Source organism: Mytilus trossulus, chromosome 1 (assembly GCF_036588685.1).
Source record: "Mytilus trossulus isolate FHL-02 chromosome 1, PNRI_Mtr1.1.1.hap1, whole genome shotgun sequence".
In the NCBI taxonomy this organism is placed as follows: domain Eukaryota; kingdom Metazoa; phylum Mollusca; class Bivalvia; order Mytilida; family Mytilidae; genus Mytilus; species Mytilus trossulus.
This window is the reverse complement of record NC_086373.1, coordinates 33,306,199-33,323,355: the sequence shown is the minus strand read 5'-3', so window position 1 is coordinate 33,323,355 and position 17,157 is coordinate 33,306,199. Positions and strand designations below refer to the sequence as shown.

At 30.9% G+C, this 17,157-nt stretch overlaps 1 protein-coding gene across 7 annotated transcripts in view; it reads left to right on the top strand.

Moving 5' to 3' along the window:
• The window catches only part of LOC134722143 (epidermal growth factor receptor substrate 15-like 1), a 62,507-nt gene extending 46,134 nt beyond the window's left edge, over window positions 1–16,373 (top strand). The window contains exons 13-22 of one of the 7 annotated variants that reach the window (XR_010107975.1): window positions 1,406–1,516; window positions 2,063–2,212; window positions 7,368–7,499; window positions 8,683–8,833; window positions 10,506–10,600; window positions 11,372–11,488; window positions 12,359–12,637; window positions 13,749–14,347; window positions 14,384–14,419; window positions 14,456–16,373. Coding sequence is in view for 2 of the 7 variants with exons in the window: in XM_063585707.1 (XP_063441777.1) it covers window positions 1,406–1,516; window positions 2,063–2,212; window positions 7,368–7,499; window positions 8,683–8,833; window positions 10,506–10,600; window positions 11,372–11,488; window positions 12,359–12,637; window positions 13,749–13,778 (1,065 nt within the window). In the remaining 5 variants the exon portion in view is untranslated. Of the gene's footprint in view, window positions 1–1,405; window positions 1,517–2,062; window positions 2,213–7,367; window positions 7,500–8,682; window positions 8,834–10,505; window positions 10,601–11,371; window positions 11,489–12,358; window positions 12,638–12,996; window positions 13,041–13,748 lie in introns of all 7 variants that reach the window. The other 6 variants (XR_010107973.1, XR_010107971.1, XR_010107972.1 and 3 more) reach the window with 6 other exon arrangements.
• Window positions 16,374–17,157: the final 784 nt, after the last annotated feature.

Here is a 17,157-nt window from a genome sequence, read left to right as displayed (position 1 = left end):
TCGTGGTCCCTATAGCTTGTTGGTTGGTCTTGATCAAAGCACTGTGTAAAAGGCCGTACTTTGACCTATGTTTGTTATTATCAGGTTGGGACCATCCCTCCCTCAGACAAGGGCCTTGAAGGGGTCATTTTACCATGTTTACTGTTCAGTCTGTGCAAGTGTTGTAGAAAAGAAAATAGAAATTCTAAGGATGTGTACAAAACTTCTATACAAAACCTTTGACAACTTAGAAATTTTTACTCAAAAAGAGGAGAAATACATTATATTTTAAACAACTTTTCTAAAAGAGGGATGGGTCCACTTGACTTATTTTGAATAATATTAAACTGTTAAAGTAATTGTGTTAACATGGTTAAAGTCCAGGAGTGTAACAAAATTCTTGGACATGTTTTGACCATTTAAACCCAAATGTTATAGTTCTTTGGGAAAATAAAAGCCCTTTTGTATTTTAAGTGTTTTTACAAAAAAAATATATAACTTTAATATTTTGACCCCTCATAAAAGGGATATTCATAACATTAAGGGGTTGTTCTGAACCTGATTATGACTTGGATGGAGAATTGTCTCATTGTCAGTCACACATACATAGACCAGATTTAATTAATCAATTATTTCTTGTTGAACAGGGAAAAAATACTTCATAAATTAAAGAAATGTGAAGGTACAAGTGATAAATCAAGTTTTAATATAGTCAAAACCTACTATTTTATGTTTACATAAAAAAAAATATAATCGCTCGCCTTTACTTTTTAAGCTTCGCCTCAAAAATTTGCAAATTTAATATTTTTTTATTAAAATTTTCAAATCGCTCGCTCGCCCCAATTTTTGGAGTCCAAAAATCCGTAGAACAAGAAATTAAATTGGTGTGGCCTAACAAGCAGTTTTTTTACATCTTAATATTTTATGATGTATTTCAATGAGTAGTTATTGTTGCAAACTCCATTAGAATATTTTAATTGAGATTAGTTTTGGAATAAGGGAAAGGGGGATGTGTTTAAAAAATTGGGTTCAATTTTTTTCATTTGAAATTTCATAAATAAAAAGAAAATTTCTTCAAACATTTTTTTGACAGGATTTATATTCAACAGCATAGTGAATTGCTCTAAGAGAAAACAAAAATTTTAAGTTCATTAGAACACATTCATTCTGTATCAGAAACCTATGCTGTGTCAACTATTTAATCACAATCCAAATTTAGAGCTGAATCCAGCTTGAATGTTGTGTCCACACTTGCCCCAACCGTTCAGGGTTCAACCTCTGCGGTCGTATAAAGCTACGCCCTGCGGAGCATCTGGTTTATTAATAAAAAAAATCAGATATTTATATTTTGACCATTGTAATTAAAATTTGCTATATAAACAGGTGTTCGTTATTTATAATTTGAGAATAAGTGTTTCAATTTCAGAAATCAGATTTAATGGCAAATGTATCAGATATGAAGGAAAAATGTGAAAAAGAAGAAAAAGAAATATTTAATCTAAAATCACAGATTGACAATCAAGATCTTTTCGTGAAGGTATTTATATTTAGATTTGAGTTACTTCCCTTTTAATGTACTAAAATATACTTAAATTGAAATAACTACATTTACAGACAATTTATTTAACAACCTTATATTTTGACATTGTAAGCAAAATGAAAACTTAAAGATAAAGAAACAATATAGAAACATAACTCATGGAAGGATTTTCTCACCTGTTTAAATACATTTGAAATGGGCAGAAAATTTCCATATATTGTGTTTGTTATTATGCTCCAACTGCTTGTCAGTTTTTAGGTACTGAATAACATACAACCATTGAATAAATAACACATAGCCGAGATGATTATAAAAAAAAATTGTTACCCATGAAAAAAACCGTTGTCAACCGTATCCTTGTACAAAAGGTACAAGTTTATATGTACATCTTTATTCAGTATATCAAAGCATTGATTAGAGTAAACTAAGATTGATTCTTAAAGATAGATAAGAGAAAAGAATTAAAAAACATAGGATGTCTTTTATTCGTTTTTACAAATGTTGAATTATGTAATTTATTCTAAAATGAACTCTTTCTTTTAGAATCAAGAAGAAGAACTTAATAAATTAAAAATAGAATTAAATTCCTTAAGAGATGAAGAAAAGAAATTAGAACAAAATATTGATGGTGGAAAACAACAGATAGCATTGTTTGCTAAATCAAAACAGGAAATACAACAGCAAGTTAATCAGGTAAGGGAAACAATCTGAAATACAACAGCAAGTCATTTAGTCAAGGGAGACAATACAAAATACAACAAAAAGTTAATCAGGTAAGGGAAACAATCTGAAATACAACAGCAAGTCATTTAGTCAAGGGAGACAATACAAAATACAACAAAAAGTTAATCAGGTAAGGGAAACAATCTGAAATACAACAGCAAGTCATTTAGTCAAGGGAGACAATACAAAATACAACAAAAAGTTAATCAGGTAAGGGAAACAATCTGAAATACAACAGCAAGTCATTTAGTCAAGGGAGACAATACAAAATACAACAAAAAGTTAATCAGGTAAGGGAAACAATCTGAAATACAACAGCAAGTCATTTAGTCAAGGGAGACAATACAAAATACAACAAAAAGTTAATCAGGTAAGGGAAACAATCTGAAATACAACAGCAAGTCATTTAGGCAAGGGAGACAATACAAAATACAACATAAAGTTAATCAGGTAAGGGAAACAATCTGAAATACAACAGCATGTCATTTAGGCAAGGGAGACAATACAAAACACAACAAAAAAGTTAATCAGGTAAGGGAAACAATCTGAAATACAACAGCAAGTCATTTAGGCAAGAGAGACAATACAAAATACATCAAAAAGTTAATCAGGTAAGGGAAACAATCTGAAATACAACAGCATGTCATTTAGGCAAGGGAGACAATACAAAATACAACAAAAAGTTAATCAGGTAAGGGAAACAATCTGAAATACAACAGCATGTCATTTAGGCAAGGGAGACAATACAAAACACAACAAAAAAGTTAATCAGGAATATGAGACAATTTGAAATACAACTGTCTTACAGCAAGTCATTTCCGTATAGAAGACAATTGAAATACAAAAAAAAGTTAATCAGGTATAGGGACAATCTGAAATACAACAGCAAGTTAACCAGGTAAGGGAGATCATCTGAAATACAACAACAAGTTAACCGGGTAAGGGAGATCATCTGAAATACAACAATAAGTTAACCAGGTAAGAGAGATCATCTGAAATACAACAATAAGTTAACCAGGTAAGGGAGATCATCTGAAATACAGCAGCACGTTAACCAGGTAAGAGAGATCATCTGAAATACAACAATAAGTTAACCAGGTAAGGGAGACAACCTGAAATACAACAGCAAGTTAACCAGGTAAGGGAGATCATCTGAAATACAACAACAAGTTAACCAGGTAAGGGAGATCATCTGAAATACAACATCAAGTTAACCAGGTAAGAGAGATCATCTGAAATACAACAACAAGTTAACCAGGTAAGAGAGATCATCTGAAATACAACAGCAAGTTAACTAGGTAAGAGAGATCATCTGAAATACAACAAGTTAACCAGGTAAGGGAGATCATCTGAAATACAACAACAAGTTAACCAGGTAAGGGAGATCATCTGAAATACAACAGCAAGTTAACCAGGTAAGAGAGACCATCTGAAATACAACAAGTTAACCGGTAAAGGGAAACAATCTGAAATACAACAGCAAGTCATTAAGGCAAGGGAGACAATACAAAATACAACAAAAAGTTGATCCGGAATAGGAGACAATTTGAAATACAGCAGTCTTACATCAAGTCATTTCCATATAGAAGACAATTGAAATACAAAAAAAAGTTAATCAGGTATAGAAAAAATCTGAAATACAACAGCAAGTTAACCAGGTAAGGGAGATCATCTGAAATACAACAACAAGTTAACAAGGTAAGGGAGATCATCTGAAATACAACAGCAAGTTAACCAGGTAAGGGAGATCATCTGAAATACAACAAGTTAACCAGGTAAGGGAGATAATCTGAAATACAATATCAAATTAACCAGGTATGGAAGATAATCTGAAATACAATATCAAGTTAACCAGGTAAGGGAGATCATCTGAAATACAACAGCAAGTTAACCAGATAAGGGAGATCATCTGAAATACAACAAGTTAACCAGGTAAGGGAGATCATCTGAAATACAACAGCAAGTTAACCAGGTAAGGGAGATAATCTGAAATACAATATCAAATTAGCCAGGTATAGGGACAATCTGAAATACAACATCAAGTTAACCAGGTAAGAGAGATCATCTGAAATACAACAAGTTAACCAGGTAAGGGAGATAATCTGAAATACAACAAGTTAACTAGGTAAGGGAGATAATCTGAAATACAACAAGTTAACCAGGTAAGGGAGATCATCTGAAATACAACATCAAGTTAACCAGGTAAGGGAGATCATCTGAAATACAACATCAAGTTAACCAGGTGAGGGAGATCATCTAAAATACAACAGCAAGTTAACCAGGTAAGGAAAATCATCTGAAATACAACAACAAGTTAACCAGGTAAGGGAGATAATCTGAAATACAATATCAAATTAACCAGGTATGGAAGATAATCTGAAATACAATATCAAGTTAACCAGGTAAGGGAGATCATCTGAAATACAACAGCAAGTTAACCAGGTAAGGGAGATCATCTGAAATACAACAAGTTAACCAGGTAAGGGAGATCATCTGAAATACAACAGCAAGTTAACCAGGTAAGGGAGATAATCTGAAATACAATATCAAATTAACCAGGTATAGGGACAATCTGAAATACAACATCAAGTTAACCAGGTAAGAGAGATCATCTGAAATACAACAAGTTAACCAGGTAAGGGAGATAATCTGAAATACAACAAGTTAACCAGGTAAGGGAGATAATCTGAAATACAACAAGTTAACCAGGTAAGGGAGATTATCTGAAATACAACAGCAAGTTAACCAGGTAAGGGAGATCATATGAAATACAACAGCAAGTTAACCAGGTAAGAGAGATCATCTGAAATACAAAAAGTTAACCAGGTAAGGGAGATCATATGAAATACAACAGCAAGTTAACCAGGTAAGGGAGATCATATGAAATACAACAAGTTAACCAGGTAAGGGAGATAATCCGAAATACAAAAAGTTAACCAGGTAAGGGAGATAATCTGAAATACAACAGCAAGTTAACCAGGTAAGGGAGATAATCTGAAATACAACAAGTCAACCAGGTAAGGGAGATAATCTGAAATACAACAGCAAGTTAACCAGGTAAGGGAGATAATCGGAAATACAACAACAAGTTAACCAGGTAAGGGAGATCATCTGAAATACAACAGCAAGTTAACCAGGTAAGGGAGATAATCTGAAATACAATATCAAATTAACCATGTATAGGGACAATCTGAAATACAAAATCAAGTTAACCAGGTAAGGGAGATCATCTGAAAAACAACAACAAGTTAACCAGGTAAGGGAGATAATCTGAAATACAATATCAAATTAACCAGGTAAGGGAGATAATCTGAAATACAATATCAAGTTAACCAGGTATTAAAGGGAGATCATCTGAAATACAACAACAAGTTAACCAGGTAAGGGAGATCATCTGAAATCAAAACAGGATATACAACAGATTGGCAGTACTTGTTCCTGTAAATATACATATTCCTTTGACAAGCCATTACGGAGTAAACAGTTGTTTATACTAGATACGCTGTTATCAGCTAGAAAAAATTTCACTGGCTATTAAATTAAACAGTAAGTTTTTATCAAATTTGAAAACCATGTCAAAAATTGTCTACAAATGATAGTCAGACGAATATTTGAATTACAGTGTTAAGACAAATATAGAAAGATGGATTTGCTTTGTATATGCTGTATCATTATTTTCAACCTAACTTTACTATAAATGTATAAGCATTTATACAAAATTTAGAATGGACTTTAAAATTCATTATGTATAAATCAAAATGTTTAAATGTGAAAAATTCATTATAATATTGGATAACCGTTCCAAATACCAAAATAGGATACTTTGATCAGCTCATATTTTTGGGAACAATCAGCTAAACATTTTATCCATAATCAAGCGTGACCAAAGTCATTTAGGTAAGGGAGATAATCTAAAACCAAGACAAAGATATATACAACAAATGTGATATACCACAGCAAGGTTGTTCAGGATACATAATACCTAGTCAACCAAAATGTTGTATTGATGTTATAAGTGTTAAATTATAAAATGATATTTTGGTACATTTGTATAATAATTAGTGCATCCAGTGTTTTCCATTTGGCATTTAAGCTGGGTGTGCCGACCACCTTCTTTTGAAAGCCGATCACCTTTTGATTTTAGGAGGTGGTCAGCTTTTTTTTTAAATTCCGGATTTTTTTCAGTTCTGTACAGTCAAAATTTGAATACTAATCGCGCCTAGCTGATTTGTTTTCATTTACAAAAATGGCGTCCAATCGTCAAATTTCATTGTTATCATTTATCAATCGGGGAAATAGAAAGGCAGATGACGATGATGATAAAGAAAATACCAGACCAAATAAGTTAAATAAAATTGATAGTAATGTTGAAGTTGTGGAATTGAACAAAAATCTACCAAACAACAGAAAAGACACGCAAGTGAAGACAAATATGAGCAAGACTTCAAATGGCTTAAAGTCACAGAGGAAGAATACTACTGTTCTGTGGGCCAAAAAAAAATCAAATCAAAGAATATTTGACAATTAATATGACAACTTCTATTTATGTTTGTTCAACTCCATTAAATGTGAATATTATACTAATCTTTATTTTTGTGACCCCCGCCTGCACCCACATACACAGTAAATAAAAAAAAAACGGTTGGACAAATAAAAAAAAAACACCCAGTTGCAAGTTTTTTTTTTAAAACACCCACCTTACCTTAGTGAAAAAAGGAAAACACTGGTATCTAATTACCATTTTAAACTATTTTTTTAAATAGTTGCATTCAATTTTTCCACACTAAGGGCATGGCAGGAATTTTGTAAATACCATTACTCAATTAAAAGTTTACTCTGTATAGCAATGACAATCCCTTTGAAAAAAATATCTTTGTTTTTATTTCAGTCTGATTAAATCCAGTCCGCAATATTCACAAGTAGTTATAGTTTGCTTTTTGATAGTGGGGAATGGTTTAATCAGACTTTCTGTTTTTAAAAAACATTTGTGAACTAAAAATGTGAATACCAAGCGAGAGATATGTCATGAATTGGTCTTGAAATTAAGCAGCTCAAGTTAGATGTTAAGAAGAAAAGGGGTTATAAGACAGCAAGTTATATCGTTTATTTTTTTGTTTTTAATCAGGAAAAAATAAAAGTACAACATTTAGAAGATAAACTTAGAGGAGCCCAAACAGGATCACGAGGTGTTAATGGTGAAGTGTCAGGAATATTTGCTTCACAGATTACAGATGATAACATGAGTACACAAGCTACAGTAAGTTTTCATTATATTGCCTGATATATGATATAGAAATGTAAGAAGATGTGGTATGTCAGTCTGCACCAAAAAACGTTTTCATCTACTAGTCTGAAAACTAAATATCAAAACTTGTCCCTATATGATTAAAAAAAAAATTGGAAAATTTCACTTGTCCAAAGCAATATTTACTTGTGTTGGGCATGGTACTATTGGCTAACAGTGCAGACTGGTATGATTGCCAATGAGACAACTTATCACCAGAGACAAAATAAGATAGAAAATTACCAACTAAATGTCACCCTACAGCCTGTAACAATGAGCAAAAATCATACAGCAAAAGTCTTTCCCTACATGGGATGGCATGGTTGGTATAAGTTTTATCTAGTGCTAAACAAATCAAGCTTGATCAACTGTTAGAAGGTTATACATCCTAACAAATCTAGCTCTTTTCACAAAAAATCTTAAGTGTAAAATTAATCTTAAGATAAAAATATTTAGTTGAACAGTTAATGAATATTTTAGACTTAAGATAAATTTTACTCTTAAGATTTTTTGTGAAAAGGGATACTGACCTGTATCTGATTTTGCATGTGAAATAATTTTGGAACCACCAGTCAATTCTTCATTTTAGTCATTCAATTATTATTTACAAAGTTACATATAACCTTTTCTGCTTCATACATGTGAATTCAATATCTTGACCAGTGAAACCAAATATATCCTTGTATATGATAGCAAAGACAAGTCACTTCATATTCAAAAACTAAAACAAATTAAAAAAACAACAACATTTACTTAAAAGATGAAGTGTAATTCAAGTTCTAATAGGGCTCTCCACGGTTAGTTAAGCCATATTGGATAGAGGGCAGATTGTTTTGAAAGAGGTAGACATAGTACGAAAGTGTGAGAAATCCTATGCATGTTTCTAAGCAACTGCTCTGTTTTAACGATCTGTTCCCATATTTTTCACACCATTTTTACCTCCATTATGAAAATCTGCTCCTTATCCAATATGGCTGAACTAACCGTGAAGAGCCCTATTAAAATGAGTGTCTGATTTAATAGAAATTATTGAACAAATACAGTGCATTTATTCTTAGTTTAAATTTCTGCTTTATTTTTTGTCTACTGGTTCCAATATTATATTTTAATCAGCCATCAGCAGTAGTTCTGGACTTAGTCTTTGTATTTATTTTAGCTTGGAAGTCCCCATAGTACCATAAGTAGTTTTAGTGCAGCATCAGGATTAGAGGATTTCAAAGACGATCCATTTAAACACAAAGATCCTTTTGGTGGAGGAAGTGCAGGCCAGGCCGATCCATTCCAAAGTGAAGATCCATTTAAAGAAAGTGAGTGATCAGGCACATATTTTTGAACAGCATAAAAAAAATATATTAAAATTATTGCAATTAAGCAAGAGATTTAATATTTTGTTTAGAATAAGAAAGTTTTTGGGAAGAAAGGAAAATTGATGAAATTGAAGGGTGTGTAGAGGGTATGACACACAAAAAATTGTAACCATTAGTTAATAGAATAGAAATGACAAGCATACTTTTTTATGCAGAAAAAAATCACTTCAGCAAAAAATATTGAAATTAATTTAAAATTCTATATTGAAGAATATGGTATAAGTAATATCAACTTACTAGGTAAGACAAATGATAGGGTGATGGAAATATAAATGTGAAAATGTGAGATGTTAAAAGTTTTGGTGCCTGGTGTAATAATGTTTTCCCTTTTTTGTTACCCCCTTTTTAAGCTCACCTGGGTGTAACAGTCAATCCCATCTTATAGTTACTTCCCTTGAATGACAATTTTCATTTTTACCCATTTTTGTCGAGCCTTCGACTTTAGTCGAAAAAGCGAGACTAAGCGATCCTACTTTACGTCTTCGGCGGCAGCGGCGGCGTCCACAAATATTCACTCTGTGGTTAAAGTTTTTTAAATTTAAATAACTTTCTTAAACTATACTGGATTTCTACCAAACTTGGACAGAAGCTTGTTGATGATCATAAGATAGTATCCAGAAGTAAATTTTGTAAAAATAAAATTCCATTTATTCCGTATTTTACTTATAAATGGACTTAGATTTTTCTGCGGGGAAACATTATATTCACTCTGTGGTTAAAGTTTTTAGAATTTTAATAACTTTCTTAAACTATACTGGGTTTGTACCAAACTTGGATAGAAGCTTGTTTATGATCATAAGATGGTATCCAGACTAAATTTTGTAAAAGAAATAAATCCATTTTTTCCGTATTTTACTTTTAAATGGACTTAGTTTTTCTGTGGGGACACATTACATTCACTCTGTGGTTAAAGTTTTTAGAATTTTATTGACTTTCTTAAACTATACTGGGTTTGTACCAAACTTGGACAGAAGCTTATTTATGATCATAAGATATTATCCAGAAGTACATTTTGTAAAAAGATAACTCCATTTTTTCTGTATTTTACTTTTAAATGGACTTAGATTTTCTTCCAGTTAACATTACATACAGTCTGCAGTTAAAGTTTTCAAAACATTTATTAGATTCATTAACTATCCTAGATTTTTACCAAACTTGGACAGAAGCTTCTTACAATCAAAAGATAGTATCAAGAGGAATATTTTTATTGATTTTTACCTCATTGTTGTTGAGCCTGCGATTTAAAGCAAAAGTAGGCGAGACACTGGGTTCTGCGGAACCCTTACAAATTTTTGTTTTTATTTTTTTCAGAAAGTATAGTTGATAGAAAGAAATTTTAAAAAGAAAAATATATAGTTAGACATTATCTTCAAAAATAATCACATACCTTAACTTTAAAAGTTGACACTTTATAGGAGTTATTGCTTTTGAAACTTGAAATTAATGGGAAACAATTTGAAATATTTGAATTTTTTGGCACCAATTTCATGCAAAACGCCTCATGAGCCCTACTGCTTAGATAGTACTTTTTAAATGCAAACATATTACAATTTTTTAATTATGTTTTTTACTATTCAGAAGCACAACTTACACATCTCTATCTATTTTTTAGGTGATCCATTTAAAGGAAATGGATTTTCTTCAGATCCATTTGGAGCTGAAGATCCTTTTAAAAGTTCATTTGGTGATACTTCAACTTCCAGTAAGGTAAATATAGGTTTATGAATTAAAAAAAAAGTTTTATCTTATTTTATTTTTGGTCAGCAAACACAGACAATATATTTATAAAAGAAAAAGGTAATCAAAATATTGCTTTTAGACTTCTTCAGCTGACACAGAGAAATTATAACGGGGGTCTCATTGGGAGTTACGATCCCTGATCCTGCTTACTGTTTTGTTAGATTCCCGTATCCTGCTAACACTTTGTGTGTAAGCAATTCTCATTTTTTTGTCTTTTCCTGGGTCCCGCAAGACCTCATTTCACGACACAATAATTTGACTTTCACGTTTCACGCTTACCAAAAATCATCAATCCCGCATCACGCTTAGACCCTAATAAGACCCACCATATAAGTTATGGTTTAGGATGAAAGATTTATAGCAACACTTAATTACAGCTAATGCATGAAGGTGCACTTTCATAATTTATCTTTTTAATTGAATCACTTTATTTAACCATAATTACAAATTCAGTTCAACATGTGTTATGTCTAATTAAAAAAAGGAAAAACCATATTTGACTTATTTACATTATATTTTTGCTAAAAAAAGTTGTTCACTGGTTATCAAGTCACTCACATAGATTAGCTTGTTTACTGTTATAATCAAGGATATTTTGGATTTAGGATAGCTTTTCTCAACATCAATTGCAGAGGTCAGGCTCTGTTGAGTTTTTTTTTTTCTCATTTCCAATTTTAAAACTTGTGTTATCATTTTAGAAATGCTTTCATATTTGTGGTAATATTTTATCTTTGTCAGAGTGATCCATTTGGTAATGCGGACCCATTTAGCGGTTCTTTTTCATCAACATCATCTTCAAGTAGTAAAAAAGCTAATGATTCTTTTGATCCATTTGGAGGAAGTGGTAAACCATCAGTAAGTTTTAGTTAACATATTAAATGCCATAGTAATTTTTCTATGTTTCCAAAACTATGGTTGCCCTTATTTGCAGTGCCTTTTGTAAAAAATCACTCAGCACTTCTATGTGGTCCAACAAGTCAAGCTTCCCTTAAATGATTTCAAAAATGTATATACACATTGTCAATACCTAATTCTAGGAAAGAAGGTCAATATTAATTTGGGCAAATTTGAACAATTTTTGTTAATTTCTTGTAGAAACATTCTTTTTGTGCTTGAATTATATTCCAATTTAATCTACAGATACAATTAACCATTCAAAGTTGATTCCAGTAGTGAAAAAATCTTAAAACTTACAATTTGTTACAAATACAATACATGTACAAGGTTAAAGAGTTTTAACTTGTGTATAGATATAGGAAGATGTGGTGTGAGTGCCAATGAGACAACTCTCCATCCAAATAACAATTTATAAAAGTAAACCATTATAGGTTAATGTACGGCCTTCAACACAGAGCCATGGCTCACACTGAACAACAAGCTATAAAGGGCCCCAAAATTTCTAGTGTAAAACCATTCAAATGGTAAAACCAGCGGTCTAATCTATATAAAAAAACGAGAAACGAGAACACATATAAATTACATAAACAAACGACAACTTCTGTACTTCAGATTTCTGACTTAGGACAGGTGCAAACATAATATGAATAAGATAGCTTATGAAAATCTGTTTTGCTACAAAGTCTTTACAGTTTGAGATAAAGCTTTATTAAGGTAAATGAAATCAGTTGTGATAGAATAATCCAATCTTAAAATAAATCGATTTGAAATTTAATTGTGAACAGATGACTTATTTAACTCATAATTTCTGTTTTCTGTTATTTTTAGAAACCAGGCTCACTGTTTGCAGATGCTGATCCATTTGCTCCTAAGTCATCATCCCCATCTAAAAAAAGTTCCCCATCACCTGCTTCATCATCCAAAGATAAAAAGAAACCACCCCCACGACCTGCACCTCCCAGAGGAACTAGTCCTAATCCAATTAAAGCAGCGTCTGCTGCATGGAATGATCCATTTGCCGGGTCCGATCCATTTTCTGGATCAGCGGCACCAAAGGCATCAGGAAATGATGCATTTGCTAATTTTGCTGATTTTAGTCCTGGAAAAGTAAGTACAAAAAATAATCAGGATGTCTGCATATTTGCTTCTTGCTAATGGATAATGGGGCTAAATAAGGATAAAGTAAAAGCAAAATTAGTTTTCAAGTAAGTACCAGATTTACTGAAGCAACATATTCAGAATTGGAATGAGTGTTGTTATCACACATTAGACACAACTGAATTTAAATTCCAAAAAAGAAGTATTGATACGTTTATGAGTTTGACTTCACTGTCTCTTTGGTATCTTTCGCCCCTCTTTTACTGTATGTAGTAAGAAACAATATTTGTTTAATACAGACGTTTCAATTTTAAATTCAATTGTCAAATCACATTCAAGGCTTGCTAAGTTTTTTTTATCTCTTAAAGGAGGAAGTCTAAAGTATTGTACAAAATGCAGTGGTAGAATTAAGGTAACAGTTGTTAACCAAATTCAAATTTCATTATCCCATACGAATATATAAACCAAAAAATAAAGAAGTAGCACTATAACCATATAAGGATATGACATGAACTCCAAACACATTAAGACCAGTCTTCCTGCTATGCATGCAATTCCAGCCATATGAATCCACATTCATCCAATATGTTATGTTATGTTTCTCCTATGTATTTGACAATATAATTATATTAGCAAATTTCGATGTTCTTTTCTGATTATCTGCAAAAAAATATGTTCTATCTGTGACATTATCAGACAATGTCACCTTTGTTCAATAATACAATAAATTACAATAATAAATTAAGAAAACAGAAGAAATTTGATGTCATATTCCAATGCTGATCATGACCAATGTAAATCTGAGAATAATCATAACATAAATTGATTATAAAAAAGTATTCACAATTTTCAAATGGCAAAGAATAGGAAAAAACAGACTAGATAAAACCTCATGTATTATATATAAGGTCGCAAATTCACATACAATTCAATTCTACAAAGGTTACTGCCTAAGAGAGATGGGGATTTTGCTGCTTAAAAGTATTCACATTGTAAAAATTGACAAATTTTATTGAAAAGTGTTACTTATAATGATGAGAAACTAAAAGATATTTATGTAGTGCAATAATGATATATTTGATACTGTATTTTAATCTTAATTTCTTAATTTGTTTTTCAGTTCGATGATACAAATGCTTGGGGAAGCTGAAATCTGTATCTTATCATAAGTGGACCAATTATTACCCACCCGTGCTGCCACATGTGCAATATTGATTATTAATTGTTGTATACGAGGTTAGGATGTGTGTTGTTTTTGTTATCAGTGAGCTTGTTTACATTTCAACCAGTACATTTCAACAACAAGTGTTGATTTCGTGCCAATACCAAAAACAGTAATTATCAGTTGTTGATTATATGATATATCCAAAATATTCATAAAGAAATTAAAGTGACAGTGACAAAGACCGTTTGAACTTTCAGTGAAGAACGAAGCAAAGCTTTTATACAACCAAAATATTTGTTTTCTTGCACAGCTTTTTTGAAACCAAACATGTTGTATACCATTTTTTGTAGAGATGTTGTGTATTAATGTGCCAAACTGTTCATTATGCAAATGTTTTAAAAATACCATAAATAATTACTAAAAGTCATAGAAAGTTACGGGTTTTTACCCTATAAGTAATATATAAAACATTGTGTTCAATTGAATTATAAATCTTTTATTATACTATGTATATCATATGTGTAGTCAGTTGATTCCAGATAATTAAATTCAAGGTTATATCTTAATTTAAGGTTATATCTTCATTCAAGGTTATATCTTAATTCAAGGTTATATCTTAATTCAAGGTTATATTTTAATTCAAGGTTATATCTTAATTCAAGGTTATATACTCAGCACAGGTCAAGTCAATGATAAATTGGCTTTTAATTGGATATTAATCGACTTTAATATCCAGTATAACTGGTACCTTAAAATGATAATACTTTCCACCCTTTTGTATGGATATCATATTAATATGAGATGTTTTTGCATTTGTCAAAATAAATTACTGTTAATCTTTTATCAGTAATTGACAAAAATGAAAATATATATCATTTTCCTCTTGTTTGATAATGATGAAAATGACTGACGAATCTGTTACATTAATTATAATGTAGTCTTGGAAGTATCAATGTATTAGGTGTATTATTGTCTTTAGATGTAGTAAGAACATTGTAATGTTGTTTACACCCTGGTTATTTCAAATACATGTGTTGTCATGACAATTAGAAAACAAATGTAGGAAGTTTTTAAATTAGTCGTGTGACTTAGTATCTTGTTGTTAGACACTAGAAATGGGGGACTGGGGAGCACAACTCATTAACTATTTTTCATCCAAATTTTTGTATAATCTCATGAAGATGATACTCACCTATTCCTTGTGTATTTGCACATAGCAATCTTATACAAATTCCTTTGATATAACTCTTCATCTTTAGGTATTTGGTATGTTGTTTAAGTTTGTCTCATATCCATTTATTGACATAGTATTTTCATTTATTACTAAATTAGCTGTTATATATGACAGTTCAGCCATAAAAGAGATATAATTTGAATGGAATTTTTATTTGGGATATCCTAAAAATTGTTCATATAGAAAAGTGAAGTCCATGATACTGTGAAATGAAGACTCTGTAAACAAATTCTCTGAAATCTGTTCTCAGATTTTGCTTATAAGTGATGTAAAATGGAAAATCCCCATATGCGGTCAACAGAAAATTTGTCAAGTTCAGGAACTGAATATTTGAGAGTGACCTACACTTAAATATAAGAGATGCTGGATGAAATGGCCAACCTTGTTTAAAGTAATGGCTAAATGACAAAATGTTTGCAATATTTATCCAGTTTGATAATGGCATATAAAACAAGTTATAAGGATCACAAAGATTCATTGAACATTTTCTTTAAAACCGTATACTTAACCAGAGTTTTATGGTTAATTGGGAAAAAAGACGACCTCAAAATGTGTTTTTGTGTTTTGTGTCTTTATGTCTGCCTTACCTCTCCTGTAGCTCAAATTAACCTAATTTCATGAATGCGGTGAAAAAGTTTCAAACAGAGCATGATCTTTCAGTTCTTATAATTGATGTTTTCAATATAATGACAACCAAGTAGAATACAACACTCTCATATAAAGTATTTGACAGTTTTGAGTATTATGACATGTTTATATTTTTGTTTATTTTCAGAAATTTTAATGCTTCAATTATTTCAAACATTAACAGTTCTGAAATCCCAGTGCATCACACTTTCTTTTCCTGAATATTTCTTTTGTTTTTTATTCAGTTAACAAATCTGGTCAATAATTTTTATTATAAGCGATGTCTTGCTGATCAAATTTTCATTATATTTTTAATTTATTAAACAATCAATATCATACCAACAGTCATATTTTATAAGTTTTAATTTTACCAGTGTTAAACAATGAAATAGAGTTGTTTCTTTTGATCTTAAGCTTATATAGATATATGGACATATACACACATACTAGTTTCCTGTTTTATTGAAAGATGTTATTCCATAATGGCTGTGTCACGTTTGATTGCGTTGAAACACATAAATATTCATTATTCATTGTCATAACTTCTGTTTTATAAGTTGAGATTTTTTTTATTTACATGAGAGCTGTGCTTTCATTCATGAACTATTTTATTGTGATATCTGTATTCCAGTTTTATCTTAGGTTCTCATTTTAATAAATGTACATCCTAGTATGAACTTCATTTGTAAATATTAGCAATAAATTATATCAATCATTAATGTATTCTTTTATCATCTCTTTAATTTCTTCTAGCACTCTGGCTTCCTCAACCAATAAAAACTGACTGCCAACAAAAAGCACAATAGTGTTGTAGTGGCCTTAAACACCAACAATCAATCTTTTCTTATCTTACATTATAAGTTTAGAAACAGTGAAATATACAAGGTATGTGTACAAAGGATTGTTGCTTTCAAAACTTTGATTGAAATCATATTATATACCTATTGTCTTTAATTCGATAAAAACAGTGTCAGCACTCTTAATTTAAAAATATCTTTGAATTCAAAATTATGACATTTCATATGATTTTAAACTACATCTTGTCAGTTTCTCCATAGAAGAGTAAGAAACATGTAGATTGAAGGTCATGTTCAAAAAATTTGTTTAACATAGCCCTTAGGTTTTTTGTTTAACATAGCCCTTAGGTTTTTCAATAACACATTTAAAAATGTGAAAGCAAAAATTTCATTGGCTCATGTAAAAATTTTCAGAAAAAAAAATTGAATGGATCATTGTCAAATCCTGGTAAGCAAATATGGATACATAATATTAATCTCTATTTAATCGAATCAGATTATTTAAAATTTAGACTCATTTTCATATATAAGTATTACAAGACTCTACTCTTACAGAATACGAACATAGATATAGGAAGATGTGGTGTGAGTGCCAATGAGACAACTCTCCATCCAAATAACAATTTTAAAAAAGTAACTCATTATAGGTAGATGTACGGCCTTGAATACAGAGCCTTGGCTCAAACTGAACAACAAGATATAAAGG